This window comes from Linepithema humile, chromosome 7 (genome assembly GCF_040581485.1).
Source record: "Linepithema humile isolate Giens D197 chromosome 7, Lhum_UNIL_v1.0, whole genome shotgun sequence".
Lineage (NCBI taxonomy): Eukaryota > Metazoa > Arthropoda > Insecta > Hymenoptera > Formicidae > Linepithema > Linepithema humile.
Genome location: NC_090134.1, coordinates 20,476,946 through 20,493,537, shown reverse-complemented (window position 1 = coordinate 20,493,537; position 16,592 = coordinate 20,476,946). Strand labels below are relative to the sequence as shown.

General features: G+C 46.2%; 1 protein-coding gene across 17 annotated transcripts in view; it reads right to left on the bottom strand.

Moving 5' to 3' along the window:
- Window positions 1-16,592, bottom strand: part of rg (rugose) — a 284,521-nt gene that overhangs the window by 45,210 nt on the left and 222,719 nt on the right. For all 17 annotated transcript variants that reach the window (XM_067359210.1, XM_067359213.1, XM_067359222.1 and 14 more), the window contains 3 exons: window positions 16,406-16,581; window positions 16,044-16,318; window positions 15,546-15,682 (listed from right to left, as the gene is read on the bottom strand). In XM_067359210.1, coding sequence (XP_067215311.1) covers window positions 15,546-15,682; window positions 16,044-16,318; window positions 16,406-16,581 — 588 coding nt within the window. The remainder of the gene's footprint in view (window positions 1-15,545; window positions 15,683-16,043; window positions 16,319-16,405; window positions 16,582-16,592) is intronic.

The following is a 16,592-nucleotide window of genomic DNA, read 5'->3' as shown; positions in this document are numbered from 1 at the left end:
TGCTTGCATAAGGTTCTCATTGCAACGCTTGCTCGTTGCAGTTCGCAAAGCGAAATGTTAACCTCGATTATAGAATTAAAGCAAAGATACCGATAAAATATTGAAAATAGTGAAAGAAAGCAAAGGCTGTTCTCGCGATAAGCATTTCTAACCAATATTTTTAGCTCGCAACGCTTGAGATCAATATTAACGCTGACGCACACGCAATCCTGGCTCACCTTTGAGAGCTTATACGCGCATAATCTTTGTTTACTATTCGCGTATGCATACACTAAAAGCTTGTTTTTTACATAAATATTAAACCAGATGAAATTACAAACAACATATTATTTCCTGTGGCTACCACGAAATCTGGATTCATTTCTATTTCGCTCGAACATTATTAGCTAACAAGTGTGTACCAGCGATACTCCCACACAGTCAATCTACAAAATAACCCGTGACCCTTGATTATGCGATGTCGCGTTCGTTTCTTCCTGGTCGGCGTTCGCGAGCTCGGTAATAATAATATACGCGCGAAAGAGAGCTGCTTCGTGGAACGTGCGCGAGAAGGAAGTGTGCGACAGAAGAAAAGTACGCGAGAGGTACAAGGAAAAGAGTTTCGGGGCCATGAAGTCGATGTCCCGCGGCTAGTGTCAACGTTTGACTTTACGAGGGAGCTGGCAGGCATAAGAATGGGAGAAAGGCTGAGGCTCGCAGGGGTCCACGGAGGTACAATGGCCACCCGTCGCGGCGAGACCAGCCCCCTCGACTCCCGGACAAGTTAATGTTATTCCGCATCATCCTTGTATAGTTGCGTTTCTATTAAATAGACGTCAATCATCCGATCCGGCGAAGATTTATGCTTCCCATTGGTAGACAGGGTGGCCTCGAGCGGAGGGACATGATTTTTAATAACAGTGTATGCGCCGCGAAGTCGCGGATGCGGACGGTTTCTTCTCGCAAACAAACACCGATCTTTTTCTTTCTTTCAGGAATATCTTTTCACTTTAAACTTCTTCTGCTACGCTCAAGCAGAAATCATTATTGTTATCAACACTGTACCGTGTCTTTAATTCAACAGCAAGCATTACGCAACACATCGGTGGACTCAGCGCTGTCAAGTGCTGCGTTTATATGGCAGCATGTAAGAAATACACGAAGCGGAAGAAAATTACCAAGAAATGTTTCGCGCGCAATCTTGCGGAAAGCGATAGGCTAACCCTTTCTTTGTCGAGATCCGTTTGAGACATCGCTGCCGCCGCCAATCGGAATCCCTCGAAAAACATCATTCGACCCTTTTCCTTTTTCCAAGAGGGTAACCTGATCCTGTTATTCGCGCGGCAGAACTCACGAGTTGCCGTGCAGGATGTGCCCGTCCCTTCTATTTTTTTTTACTCGCGTTGTTTTCCTCGGAATATAATATGCGTGAAGACGATCGGGTGGAAGATAAGTGAATCCCTTGGGTTACGGAGTCAAGCAGGTATCGAGGATGCACCGACAGCATACGATGCGCATATCATCAGTAGCCAAAAACGGCGTCATAAAAGAAAAGAACGCAAGTATAGCGAGCTGAGCGAGCTTAGATAGATTATGGCCTGTTAGAAATTTTATGTCAAAATTTAAATAATTTATACTTGTTGCATATATAGCTACCTCGTAACGCAATAGAAAACATCAGAAAAATTAAGGAGCCTGGAATTAGTGAAATGTGTTGATTTAAGAAGACAAAGAGGCGGATACTGAGAAAAGAGCGCTTCTTCATATCATTCACACCGCCATCGTTCGGCATCCTTTTCCGCTCTCAAAAAACCGAACTAACACGAACGTCACGTTCGAGTTCACCCGGCAGTTTTTTCCCTCCGATGCAAGGTGTCGCAGCCGACGAGCCGTTCTCCGCTCCCTTCGCTACGAAGTACAACTGGAAGTCTGGTGGAAGGCCTGCCAGGTGACGGCGGCGCCTCGAACCACATCCATCTTCATGTTCGGGGCCTGTTTGGGTCCATCCCTTCGGCCTTCCATCCTTGCGCGGCTCTCGAAACACGAGGAGTTCGTAGGGAGAACAGGAAAGAGAAAGAGAAAAGAGAAAGAGAGAGAGAGAGGGGAGCATCGTGCGGGAAAAGGAGACGAGAACGAGCTCGAACTTGCTGGTTATTTATTAGGGGGTCCTCGTTAAGGTCCATCCGAGTCCACGGCCCGTGGATACAGCGAAGAGCTGTCACACCCGCGTTATCTGACCGACCGCATTGTTTTAATCTCCCACCAGAACGTCGTCGGCGTCTTCGTCGTCGTCGTTCCTCTTTTCTCGTTCTCTTTCTTCGGGCTTCCTCGACTATGCCGGTTTACATAAGGCCGGCGCGAGAGCCCTCGCCATCTTACCGTCGCCCTCGTCGTCGTCGACGGTGGACGGGCAGCCACGAACTCCTCTCTCATGAGATACCATCGGGCTGCGGCGGTTTCTGGTCAGAAACATCGGTGGCAGGCAAAGATGCGGCCTGTTGTCTGCTACGGAGATTGATTACGTCGCCATCCGGGAATTAAATAAGCCACGCGATGGTTTCATCCGTCGGCGATGTGGCGGGTCCGGTCACGGTATCCTTCTACCTAATCCTATCATGAGAATTCACAAAGCTCCCGCGATATTCGAGCGTCTATATTGGCGCCGCGATAACAGTCTTTAATCACCGCTAAAAGATTTAGTTTTGGAGAAATTAATTTTTACGAGAAAATTTCTTAAAACATTGCTATACTATTTCTTCGCATTTTTCTCAATTTATTTATGTCTCGTGACAAAACTTCAAGTATGTTCACATACTTTTTTTTTTTACATTTATATCCCTCGCCTTCCCATAGAAAGATATCCTTTCCGATAACTGCAGGACTTTATGCGTGCAATAAACTTTTTTCGCAGGTCATTCTCAAGATAGCGCGCGCAGAAGGAAGCGCGCGGAATATCCACATTCAGTGTATATTTAATCGCTCATCGTTGTTTAATGACTGATTAATGATTTTACGAGCGTGCGTAAATTAAGCGATTTGAAAATGTTCGGAGATAGACACCGTATCGTTATCGCGTCGAGCTGTCTACCCGCAGACACGCGGCTTACGGAGGGAAAGGTAATGGGCAGTATCAAAGCGAAACGGATAGCGGTGGCTGCTTTCCGTCTCGAAGCACCGCGGAACCGTTGCACATTATGAACGTAATATACAGCTCGCGGTATATCACACGAAGGCAGGAGCAAGGGGACGTTTATGAGCGTGGCTGAAGGTGTCTTTTGTAGGACAACGGTGGTACAATGTCAAGTGTCCCCGCGATCCCGCGCACGTGGGCACCGTTTCCTCTCGCGCGCATGTCTACCTACTTGAACCATCCACCCACACGCCGGCCATCGCCACCATCACCGCCGCCACCACCACTATCATCGCCAATCCGAGAGACGCCGTACCGTACCTACCGTACCGTCGACACCGTCGCGCCGCTCGCCCACGCAACAAATCAAGCGAATCTTTTAATTGCCTGACATCTTTATGACTCCTATAAAACAATGAATAGGTAGGTTTCGAATGCGAGAGAGAAAATACGGGGAAACCGTAGCCGCGCGGAGCGTCCCGGTCGTCGTGTCGGTGCCCGACCGAGGCCGCCGTATATATATCACGTTTACGGCGTTGTCGGGGCTGCGTACCGAGCTGCCCCGCTGATTCCCGCGATGCCGCGCGATTGCGTCAATCCCGACGCGAGCGCGGCGGTCCCCGTCGGACGACCGGACCTGTTTCTATTCCGTGCCTGCGGAAACCTGAAACATCAACTCTCACGAGCGTCGAGAATCCTTTGCCGCTCGTGTTGTTTACTCAGGATGTTTCATGGTAATAGCTCGCGAAGAAGATCGCGCGCAAATCGAGGCGAAAACAAGGCCTGTCGCGAGGTACATCGCTCGGAGTGCGGAAAAACATGGTTTACGGTATGGCGAGAGTTCGTTTGTATGTACAAGGATTCCCACGTCTCTAAATCCAGCATGCGCCCAGGACCACGTCCTTATCTTTACCCGATCCTGCCGCAAACCACATCGCGCAAATATATTTCTACGCGCGCGAAACGGCGACGTAATTGTCTATCGGAGATCGCGATAATTTGCAGGACAAGTCGTCGGCGTTTGCGAATTTTATGCCACTCGTTTGCGAAATTAATATCCTCAATTTTCTGCGTGAGAGCGAGTGTAATTTACTGGCATTCGCACGATGCGACAAAGATATATCTCGATAGCGGGATTAGTAAGAACTGCGCGGTAAATTAAACGCGTAAAGATGCGCATGTATATATCATAATTTTTTGGGATAGTGTTGCGTCCATAATTTTCTCTCATCGCGCCGAGAATGCCTTGCGCACGTTTCATAGAGTTGAAAGTTTTTGACGATGCCTCAAACTTTTCGCCGAAGCGTACCATTCATTCCGGCTTTACGGCTTGCGGAAATATTCTTATGTCATTAAAATAAATCTATACGATGGTGCAAAAACGATAATATTAACATAATAGAATTTTCATTCGCTAATCATTAGATTTTGTCTCGTATTTTCCTTCGAATCCAGTAGTCACGGCAACAACGATCAAACTTATACCGAATATTTCTTCGTGTTCTTTCGATCTACCACGACATGGGAGTTCAAGGTCGAGGAATAAATCAACCGTATAATCATGAAAACCAGTCGTATCGCGATTCGTACAATGATACTGCTCACGCATGCCATTAATAATCCGAGTAATTAATGATTGACCACGATTATTCTCGAACACGATTTCTCTCCGGACCGTTATGCACGATCGATAGACATATGAACAAACAAGCGATCACGCTGTGCGATCGGTACAGAATTCTCGGCGAGAAAAACAGCCACGGTATCATCGGTATCATTATTCAAAAGACAGCAATAATAAAAAGTATCGAAGATCAGAAATCATCGGAAAGGAAAAAATTATAAATTAACTTACGAAATAATTTATGCCGTGACGTTTGAAACTTGAATTTAAAAAAGATATCAGACAATGGATTATTAATTTCATTCGGATTAGCGAGGATACGCAGCGCAGCGAAACTGAATCCGCGCGATCAAAGCGCGATCAAGATTAGGTCTCACGCGCGACTCGAACATTATATAACAAACATATCAATAAAAACATTTCTAAATGTCGGAGGGAAAGGTGGGTCCTCGGGGGGGCGCCAGTGATAGTCCCGGAGATATTCCGTCCGTCGTTCGCCGTGCATTCAGCTTCGGCATTATGGTCGCGGCGTCTGAGACCGCGGGGGGCGCCGGCGCCGGCGCGTAAAATCTCTGCGTTATGAGCCTCCCCTCGCCGCGCATCGTCGATGTTCGGCTCGGTCTTGGGGCCCCACGCCACGTCGAGAGACCGGCAACATCGGTCCGCCACTTCGCCTCTCGCGCGCCTCTCGCCGTCCTCCGCGCCGTCGGGAAGACATCTCGCTCTTCCGTGGCTTTTGTTTTAAGGCAGTCCCAAGGATCTACCGGTCGTGATAAATGGTACCCTTCGGGACGGGATCAATCGATAAACCATGTGCAACTACGGCGACATGTACCTCGGCCGCGACAGAATTCGCCGGCGCTCGAACTCGAGATCGGTTCTCGAGATGAGCGCGGAACGAGGCGGGTCATCACGCTTTTTTTCGGTACCTGTTCTATTTCGACGACACGGTAAGAGGTAGGGGAGTGATTTGCGCTTGCCTCTTGGGAGGTATTAAATTTCGACGTAGAGAACTCGACGCTCATTGATAGCGAAGCGATCCGAAATACCGAAGTATCAAGATCTGATATGCAGTCGCAGCCGGTTTCTGCGATTCTCGCGAATAATGTCGTCGAATCCATCCGGGTAGCGTTTTGGGGTTCCTCGCGTCGGTGTGCGCCTCTATGGATAGAGCCGGGCTCGTATGGGTTTCGTGGGGAGGTATAATTGAATGTTTTGTATAATTAACCTGCGCCATAACTCAACGTACGTCGCGCCTCCAGCCGCGGGCGGACCTCCCTTCTTCTCCACGCACGCACCTCCACTCTTGGGAAAGATATTTGTATATTCACGAATGAAACTGCGTTCGCAGTGTGGTGTATTACGAGATATCGCTCCTTCAAATATCATTAAAAGCAACATTGCAACGATGTGGCTCGATACGCATGAATAAAGATGCCGCGACTCATTCGGCGGATTCACTGAATATGCACGACCGTTCGCCGCAAAATCCGTATGCAGTGACATAGTGTGAATAATATAATATGATGTCTGAATATTGTTTTATTAGCCATTCAGATGGATTTAACGTAAATTAAGGAAGATAAATAAAAGAAGACTAAAAATTTTAAATATAGCGTATGACGCGATCGCGCCAACGAGAAGAGAACATTTTGTAACGCGAATATAAACCAAGGCGCAGTGTCGACTATTGCAGTATAAATTGACTCATGGTCGAAGAAAACTGATTTTGCATGTTGCATGACAGCGTGCCGAAAGCGGACTCGGGGAACAACGTCCCCTTCCATCGATTCGTGCGGCCGACTAACAACCGGATAATCGTTGCCGTAGGAGCCGAGAGAGGCAACCTCTCGTAACCGGCATCTCCGCAAAGTCCAACAAAACCTTTCTACCACGCGTTTACACCGTTCTGCACTAAACGACTTCAGTACGAACTCCGCAACGTCCGAGCGGTGCGCCTCATGTGCGCATCTTTATGGCTGCTTCTTTATGAAAATGCCTGCGCCGATCGTCCGTACCCCGTTGTGCATACAATCGTATGATTTACGCGTACGAAATAATAATTCGCTCGTGAATGCCGCTCTAAGACGAAACCGACCACCGTTGCTTACGAATAATCTGGTATAACGAGAATTAATCGAGGCAAATCGAGGACGTAGTGATTGTAAATGTTGTTTCTCAAGCATCGACGCGAACCATCGACTCGTAACTCGTTCTCTTTTCTTCTCATTATTGATTTACACGATCGGATAATAGACTAAATACAGTAGAGATTAATAAGAGCATCTTGATTTCGCTTTGTATCAATTGTAGAGAAACGCTGCCCGATCAAGTGAGAGAACACAAGGATATGCGAGGAGGCTACCTGTACATATTTGCAAAGTTATGAATTACGCTTAGGATAATAGTTTGCATTCCGTTGCTGGTTTTCTTACTCGCTGCCTCCGGTCACGCGACTGTAATCAGCTGTGTCATTATCCACACGGAGCTTGCGAAATGCATGCAATAGTTTATAAATTACTTCACGCACGCTCACGAATTATCGATAATCAACGTATGTACATAATCAGCCGCTAATTCATCGGTTTATTCATCGCCTTTACGTCCAACCGACTAGCCGACATTGTAATGATTCTCTCGGTATTTATATACGGGTAATTTTTTTAATGGATAAAAATTCAACACTCTGAAAGTTAAATTGTCCGGCGATTTCTGCCGCGGTTCGGCGGCGATTTACTCGAAAGTATGCGTTTCGTTACGGAACTTTCTAAGTACCCATTTAAATAGCTATATTTCAGAGCGTAGCCATAAGGCCAACAACCTGTCAGGAGATCATACCCTTGTCAAAATAATCGCTAAATTATGGGATGCGTACAGTTTTAACTACCAGCTCGCTCTGCTGGGTCAGTAACATTCCCGTTTCCTGCCTATCCGCTCGTCCCATCTTGCTCGCCGATAACTAGCCTTCCCCGATTCCCTTTCTTTTTGCCACATTCTGCTGCACACGAATCGACAGGCACGGCACGCCGTGAATGAAAATCGTGTGGGACAGCTGACGCGCCCATTCCCGACGTCATCGGTTCGCACATGATTAATAGCACAATAAAAATTGTTCGAAAACGAGCGATCGCGAGAGCAGCGCGCGAGAGGCTCTTGTTTGCTTTACTCTTTTTTGTTTCGAAATTTTCGACAGGCACACGACCGGCGTGCGATCATTAATTTTCATCAGCTTCCACGAGATGACATCGAGAACACGGGACCCACCGGTTTTCGTCGCTTCGGGCTCCTTATGATAGATCGGAACCAACCAGAGAACGAAATCTTGCGGATTAGAAGGCGAAATGGCAGCGCAGCGGCAATTGACACATTAACTTGTTGTGCAAGCAAATCACGCGTCGATGAAGCAGACAAACTATTTCATCTCATATTATCGATCCCTTCTCCTGCCCCATTTTTGCATAATTGAGAAATAAAACCTGCCTCTGCAAGCGACAAATTATACGGTCTGTTGAACAGCACCTCTAAAGGCGAAACCGGATACGCAATACTCCGAGTTCACGCCACGCACCGTCCGTTTCTCGTTCCATCGAGACGGTGATAGCCAATTTCAGATTATTCCAAGTATGCAGATCTCGTCGTGCGTTTATCGGCTCAGTACTTTGCGAAACGGTCAGAAAGACATTTCAATAACACATAGTAGAAATTTATCTGAAATTAGGCATACTCCAAGCTCAGATGTGACTCGTGATGCGCGTAGAATTTGATAGAGAATATTTATCGCATCTTTTTCTACAGATTTATACTATCAAGAACGGCACGATATCGTCACACGGTTGATGAGATACAATCAATAAATAGATACTATCATTTCGCTTAGAATAAATGCCTTTTTTTTTCTCTTCTCGCTCATTCTTTGTATGCATCGTTAGCAACGGTCGCTTTGACGCACGTGCGAAGTTAAAGTTCGCTCAACAACGGCGATCATTCAGCATTAGTGTGCGAAATACACGTTCGCGCGCCTATCCTCTCGTGATTTGCGCGTTCTCGCTGTCGCGGTGGTTTCATTAATATTAATCGATTCGTCGTAGAGCGTCGCGGCTCGTTTTGCAACGCGCTTGAAAATGCACCTCGGGCCCCCGCCGTGCACGCGCGAGTCGCGATGATTAATGGCGAGAAAAGACGGGAAAGGCGCAGCCTCAGGTAGAGATTTTCCCTTATCTCGCGGCTCTCGTTTGCTCGCGTGCATTCCCGAAGCACCTGCGCGTCCGATCGTTACACTGACGAGACGCCGCGCGGTGATGAGCTTTTACCTACCATCGCGCGATTCCCGCGTAATAGAGACAAAAATAATTAGATATTGCCGTGGCGCGATGAGGAAATTGTCCGATCAAATTTATCCGCCGCCTATACGCTTTTAATAGCGCGCACAGACCGCGCGGGTAAAGAGTTGGATTTTCTTCTTGTGCACCGGAGATTGCCGCGCTCACCGAGATGCTCATTATAATCTTTAATGGTGTGGCATTAGAAGACACGTCTATGTCGTAAAGCGCGACATTCTCGCGGACCACCCGCGATCCGTTAATTGCGATTTATTTTATTTCTCGAATTACGATCACTAATTTTACGTTATTTATCGTTTATCTTTTTGCAGATAATTGTTAGTCAAATAGATCCAGTCGGCACCTTTAAAGCTCCATGTCTTTCACTGTTTTTATTGCGCTATGTAGGTTTAATATAATCTGAAATAATTTACAGTTAATTTCGATTTGCAAAAATATTAAATATAACTGTTATGTCATGGATATCTGGCAAATATTTCAAGGATACCGTTGAAATTGAAGAGTGAAGAGAATCTAAAGAGAAACCGTCAGTGTACGTATCGCGAAACGATCGATAGGCGAGCCCCGGCTTCCACGTTCACCCGCACACACGCTTACACAAAGTCAAAAGCTATTTGTGCGACGTGTAGCCCTGAAATTCCATTCCAAGCACGTATCCAGATGGCACACGCGGCCACTGATACGTTGGGCGCCATCGATAATTGCGGGGCAACGTGCACCCGTAGAGCTCGAAAATCAATGTGGCGAAAGGGTGACGCGAAAATGGGCTCGGCGTTCGATACATGGTCTGTTATAGAGATCGTGCAGGAAGCGAAGGAAGGAGGAAAGAGAGAGATAGAGACGGAGAAGGGAAGAGAGGGGACCTGAGAGGGCATAATAAATATTGGGTAAGGACGAGATCGGGCGCTACTTACGCCGTCAGCGATAATGACGGGGTGTGTTCGGGCTGTTTGCTTAGCGAGCAGATTAGTGAATGAATCCACAGGTGGGCGCCATCCGTCACACTCTGAATCGGATCCAGCCTTGCCCCGCCTATATTGCCAGCGACTAGCTCTCCACCAGGTCTGTATCGATGGGGAACCGCGCGACAAAGTGGCAGGTGTAACCGACGACGCCATCCGATTCGCGATTACGTTTCGTTGCGAATGTAACGCGGAAGCTTCAATTTTTATTCAAAGCAAAAAAAATTTTTTGGCAACGCTTTAATTGGGGCAGGAAAATGATTACTTTTCTCGGTAAGGAAACCAGGACGGTGTACTCTCGCTGCGCTGAACCCACACGTCACCGAAGCCAGTAATTAATCCTTCATTCTTAGTCATAACGCAACTGCCTAAATTGCGCCGTTCTTGATCAATGTTAAACACTGTGGCAACTTCGTCTCTTGATACGTCTCGTATCTTTCGCATACATATACTGGGTGTTGCGGAAAAAATGTAGAAAATATGGAACCACTTGTACTGCCTTGGTATACGATACAAAGTAATGCGAAACACATGTATTGCTTAGCGATTATGCATGCTGCGTGAAAAAAGAACGGCGCTGCAACAGCTCAATAGGAAATCTTCTATTGAAAAGAAGATCAATGTATTCGGAACACCCAGTATATATACCTTCGAGCAAACTCTCAACACCGAGCTGGATTCACGTATCTACAAAACGGATACACACCCACTAGCTTTCCGCCTACCTGCAGTCGCTGACAGAACTGATGTGGCACGAGACAGTTGCCTATGATATTCATCATCATTCCTTTCGAGGATAATCGGTCGTCACGCCTATAACGATCGCCGAAGGAACCGACACCGTGAGGAAGATTATTTGCTACAATATGGGAGATTTTGGATGCTCGTTTGTCGTCGGCACGAGCAGATTAGGATGACACGTTTCGACTTCCGATTCCCTAAAGCGTATTGATTTACAAACACGTATTAATCATACAATTCGATTTACGTGTGGATTTGAAAAGAATTGAAATTGCAATTAATGTTCGAATGTTACGTGCCGATTAGAAACGTAACATCCGGAAGCGATTTTTGCGACATGAAGATATTTTCTCGCGATTAAGCGTACAGCGCGAATGCGGGATAAAATATTGCGCGATCGCGGAAAATCTATTTTCTACACCACTGAAAGGCCTTAGGGCACCGATATGATGGAGTGTTACGGAGATTGGCGGACCACCGGAGTAATGTCCGCACTAATAGCAGTGATTACCCCTGCCTTGTTGAGAATGAACCCGCCCGCTCCTTCCAGCCTGCCTGCTCTTCAGGTTCTGCCCCGTTCTGCCTCGCGCTGCCCTGCCCACGAATTGATGGATGTTTACCAAACTAACTGCATCCTTTTCGCGCAGACTGCCCCCTGGTCATCGGCTACCACCGCGTCGAGTCCCATCGAAATCGTGGATCGATTAAATTATGCGGGATATGCAAATGCGTATCGATACGCGCTCATGCATCCTCGAGCAGAGAAACGCACAGCGAAACTGTAGTGGAAGAGTAATTATTGCCTCTCCCGGCCGTGCCGTTTTTATTAATAATAACGCTAGTGATATATGCGCGAGCAGGAGGCATTAGATCTGATCGAGAGTTATGCGCTTATTCATCAAACTTGACGAGAGTTATTATTTCGAAGATGGTGGTGCATAATTCAGAAGACGTGGCATAGACGTAGACCCGGCGGAGGAAAAGCGAGTCTCTTTATCGAAGAAGCCACTGACAGCACCGCAATCTGCCGCAAGAGTAGCTGACAGGCTTTATTATTTATCGACACGCGTTTATAATCGCGAGATGCGGAGATAACGCGGTGAAATTAATGGGACGAGATACGGTCGCGCGTTCGACGGCTGTGTTTAAAGCAATGTGGACAGGCCTTGCGCGCGGTCAGCGCCGCTCGGCCGCGGCGCGGAATAATTACAGTCGCATTATTATAACATCACTTGCACTATATCACATTGATATCATACATATGCATTGCTAAAGGAGGTCGTGATCGCATAATGTTGAACCGGTGTTCGGTCAAGGCCCGCCTTTCTGTCATTCTCCTTTAATCTTTTATGTATATTTCCTCCGATAGAAAACTGTTTGCATCGATTTCTTATCGCCGTTTGCACAATGTATATGCATAAATAGTAAAGTTTTAATAATCTCGGGCGTAAAGCGCGTCACAGAGTTATACCTCTCTGAAGCGATGAACCTGGAAATCTCTGAGTGCCGGATGATCTACGAGGAAGTTTCTATTTGCGATCGCTGATAAACGGCCCGATGTCTCGGATTTTTCGTGGCGTTAAACCCCCTCCCCCCTCCCGTTAATGGTATCTTTCTTGCGAATAAGCTTACATCGACGTATCGCACGGACCACCTGTCCGGTTGCTATCCTCTCACTCCTTCCCACCCGATTTCTCTCCTTCGCGTCGCGCGAGCGTCCCACGAGGATATTCGCAGCATGTGTCTGCGATAACTATACCACGAGAGAAGGAGCTTTAGGCGCCACGGAGCAGGTTTCCATAAAAATGCGAGCTGTCCGATCTGCCACGACGCGGCGGAGTTTAATGTCCTGTGTGACCTACCCTTTTGCGAAGCTGAAGCGATGGATAGTCCGTTTTAGATTCACTAAAAGTCAATCCGCTTTTTTACTTATAAACGCAAGCTCGAAGATGCACTCAAGTACGTAAAAATCTGAAGATTGGTAATCAAGCCCTTTAAAAATTTCTTACAACCGAACAAAAAATTTAATAATACAAATTCGATATTGATTTGAATTAATTTTGAGCGAATTAATGTTTAATAATATATGAATTTATATTTTAAGAGCAGTGTCAATAACTCTCATCGTATCGTACTTGGAGTGTACCGGTTTTACGACTCGCAGATGGAATACGCGTGTTATAGCTTCCGGATTGATATGATGAAATGCTAATAATACTTGGGGGAAATCAATTATTATTTTACGACGTTATTCCGCGTTGCTGTCCCTAAGAATAACTCAAGTGGCGACTTAATTTCCAGCGTATGCATTCGCGACGACGGCGTACCGTTATTATGGATCATCACGAGCAATTATATGACATAAATCTCTACCGCCAATAACCATTAATTCACGGATGACTGTAAGATTTTACGCTCCGGTATCTGGATTGCAGAAGAGCCCGGGCTTCTTCATCGAATTTGAGACAAAAAGTACCACATATATTCGTGGGAGGGGCGGAGTGCCATACCGCCGATTATTTGTTTTAGATATTAATGCTCCTCGCGGACTATCAATAATTCATTCCCGACGTAATCGCACGGTGGTGCATCCTCTATCTTTAACATACGACGCTGCGGGACAGACGGAGAATGGTAGAAGGGGAAAGAGAGAGGGAGAAAGAAAGAGAAAGAGGAGCGGGGAGGAGAAGAGGGACCCGTGTAAACGATAAATCACGATAAATACGTTTGCCTGGGCCATTATAAAAGGTGGAGGTGGAAGAAGGGAGGAATCGGCGCGATCGAGGAGGCCAGCCCCGGCGAGGAGATACGCACAAAAGGGTGCAGCAGCGCGCGGTCCGATATGCAGTCCCTCCCTGGGGCCACTCCTGGGTGCATCCTCTTTTGCGGCCGCGCATTACGATCGCTTAAGTCTCGGCTCGACTATCGAGTGATCCATCGCCTACGAATTCGACGAAGCCTCCCGCCTACCCTCGGGACATCCTCGACTAATGAGCGTGTCTCGATCGTGAACGACCGGTCTCTCTCGCTCCCTCCTTATTCCTCTTCCTTTGCTATCCTGCTCTTCGCCTCGTTCTTCTCTCCTCGTCTTCTCTCTCTCTCTCTCCCTCTCGCACTCTTTCCCTCCTCGCTTCCAGGTGCGTTCAGCGTTCCTTCTTAAAAAGGATTCCAATTAAGGGAACCCGAATGAGTTCGTACGTTCTATTCACGGGCAAGTCCGTCGGTCGAGATATAACGGGGACGACAGGTGGACACAGCGAAATCCTTGGGCATGCTCCGAGAAGCATGCACGGCGATAGGATCGTTAGCGAGCGATTATTGAAACTTTCCGAGGATACTTGGCATATATTAAATAATGCGCTGTTAAAGAGAAGTTACGCGCGATCCTGAAGTATTCGTAGAACACGTATGATAGAAATTTTATATTAACAATTGACGAACGCTAATTATCATTCTTAAGACTAATTGAATTTTTCAAGCAATATGATGCATTTCTATCGTGGATGCGCGATCATCGAAACGTATATTTCACGAATTTTGCTCGCGCGACGACGCATCGCGCTAGACACGCGATTTTGCTGCGAGATGCCTATCGGTTAGGTGGGAAAGTGTGGTAGTTTCAGTACATTCCTGAGAAGTTGTTCGTTCGCCTATGCCACCGATGTGTGGTTAGCGCGATGGGACGAAGTGATGGGAGATAGGGAAGGAGAGAGACGAAGAGAGCGGGTAGGCAGATACCGGGCCCCGCGGGGGGCTCATAATTGCCGACCCTGAAGATCGGTCGACCCCATGGGGCCCTCCTCTGTTTGTTTTATTCCCTAGTTATACAAACGCGAGATCTACGACCGATATATGATAATCGTCCTTCTAGTTCTTCCAGTTCGCCTTCCTTTCTCTCTCTTTCTGCTCCATCCTACCCCGCATCTTATCTCGACTTTCCTGTCGTTTACTTTTTTTTTTTTTTTTTTTTAATTGTGTTAGCTGCACGAGTATAGGGTGCCCTATGGACACTGATAGACAGGGACACGTCCGAACTAATTCTAACCAGAATCTGCTTCTATCGGTGCCGTAGAAGCTTTCGCCACGTCTCATCATTTACGACGCACGCTTATTCAAATTCTACGACGGCCGAAATGATTGATTTTCTTCGTTATGAACGGCTACCTTAGGCTCTCGCGTTCGTCAGTTTAAGAAAGGGCAGCGTAAAATATTATCCCGAACATTTAATATGTAAATAGTGGGCGTTGCTATTATCGCATACATTTTTAAATTGTGAGCGCGGTGTTAATGCACGCGCTGATAAAGATGCATTCACGATGGATAATGAAACAGAGTTGAGAAACGGTAAAATATTCAAAAAAGATAATGTTACTTGAATTGTAAAATAATGCAAATACGAATCGCATTACAGAATTGGTATTCTTATTGTATCCTCCATCGATTTTAAAGGCATTAAATTTTTTCACGTGTAACCTACTTCATAAGTCATTAATTTGATATCAGTTCTTTCTCTGTCAACTTTGACTTTCCATGAAAAACAGTTTTATCGCCAAGACAACCAGTGACTATATTTCAAACAGATAACACCGCGAATGTAACAAGTCGTTCCAAATACATATATTATATACATATCTTATACATATATTCTATTTTAATGAAGAAAGGTAAAGCGACTAATTATCAAAGATTATGTAAACAACGCGCGTCGCGACAAAGACAAATAATATGTGCTCATTGTGCTTTTAGAAATATTTTAATCTAGTACTCACCTCACTGTCGATCTTCTTGAACTCCGGATCATCCTCGTCCACCTCGAAATACAGCTCCGTAGATGTAACGGAAATGATGCCGGGTGCCACGATACCGGGTGCGATTAATCTGCCTTTCGTGCTAATGTTCACCGGACCTAAAAATAAGATATAAACAGTTAAATTGGTGCGTGCAAACAGCAATGCAATAAAAATAAATTGCCTCGGCATATGTGTAACCCTTTTTATTTGTTAATTATAAAAATGTGCATAACTTTTCTTGTTTTTATTCATGCATCTTGCAAATTATCGGTAACATTCTATTTTCTCGATATGTGGCGCATAGAAATTGGAAATTAAACGCGGAAATTAAAATAACAAATAACAATTGACGACCGATATTTAAATAACGAATACAAACTGCAGCGCAAAATTGATAAAATAAAACCGGTTCGCGTGGTCTGTAATATGCCATTAAAATGTCGCGTCTCGTTTATCAGCAACGGGACGCCGACTAACCTGTCAGGTCGTTGTCGAGATCCCTGTCGTCCGACAGCAATTCACTGTCATCCATAAGATCCGCCGACTGCAATTGCTGTTGGTGTGCACGCGAGGCTGCGAGGTGCGCGTGGAACTCTTCACGCGCTTGAAGTATCGCATCCTCGGGTGCACCATGTTCTAGAGCCGCCTTGAGAGTAGCCTCGGGGTGGCTCGAGCCTAGTGGATTGTGCACGAAACGCTTACGTCTACGTGCATCATCCTCCCAAGCATCCAGCTTCCAGTATTCGGCCAATCTGTGAAAGCAAAAACATCAAACAAAATGTAGAAAATGATGATAATTTGTCAAAACAATTTAAAGTAACGATTGTATTTGTATTTACTTTGCAGCCATTGGATCCATGTATCCCCATGCACCATGTTTATTCGACAGGATATTTCGGACTTTCTCCAGCAGTCTGCTGGCAATCACGTTGTCGCGTCTTCGCGCTGCGGTGATTAGATGATCGCACATGCGTTCTTCTTCTCGACGGTCCAGTAATGTTTGCGCGCATTGAGACTAAATATCGC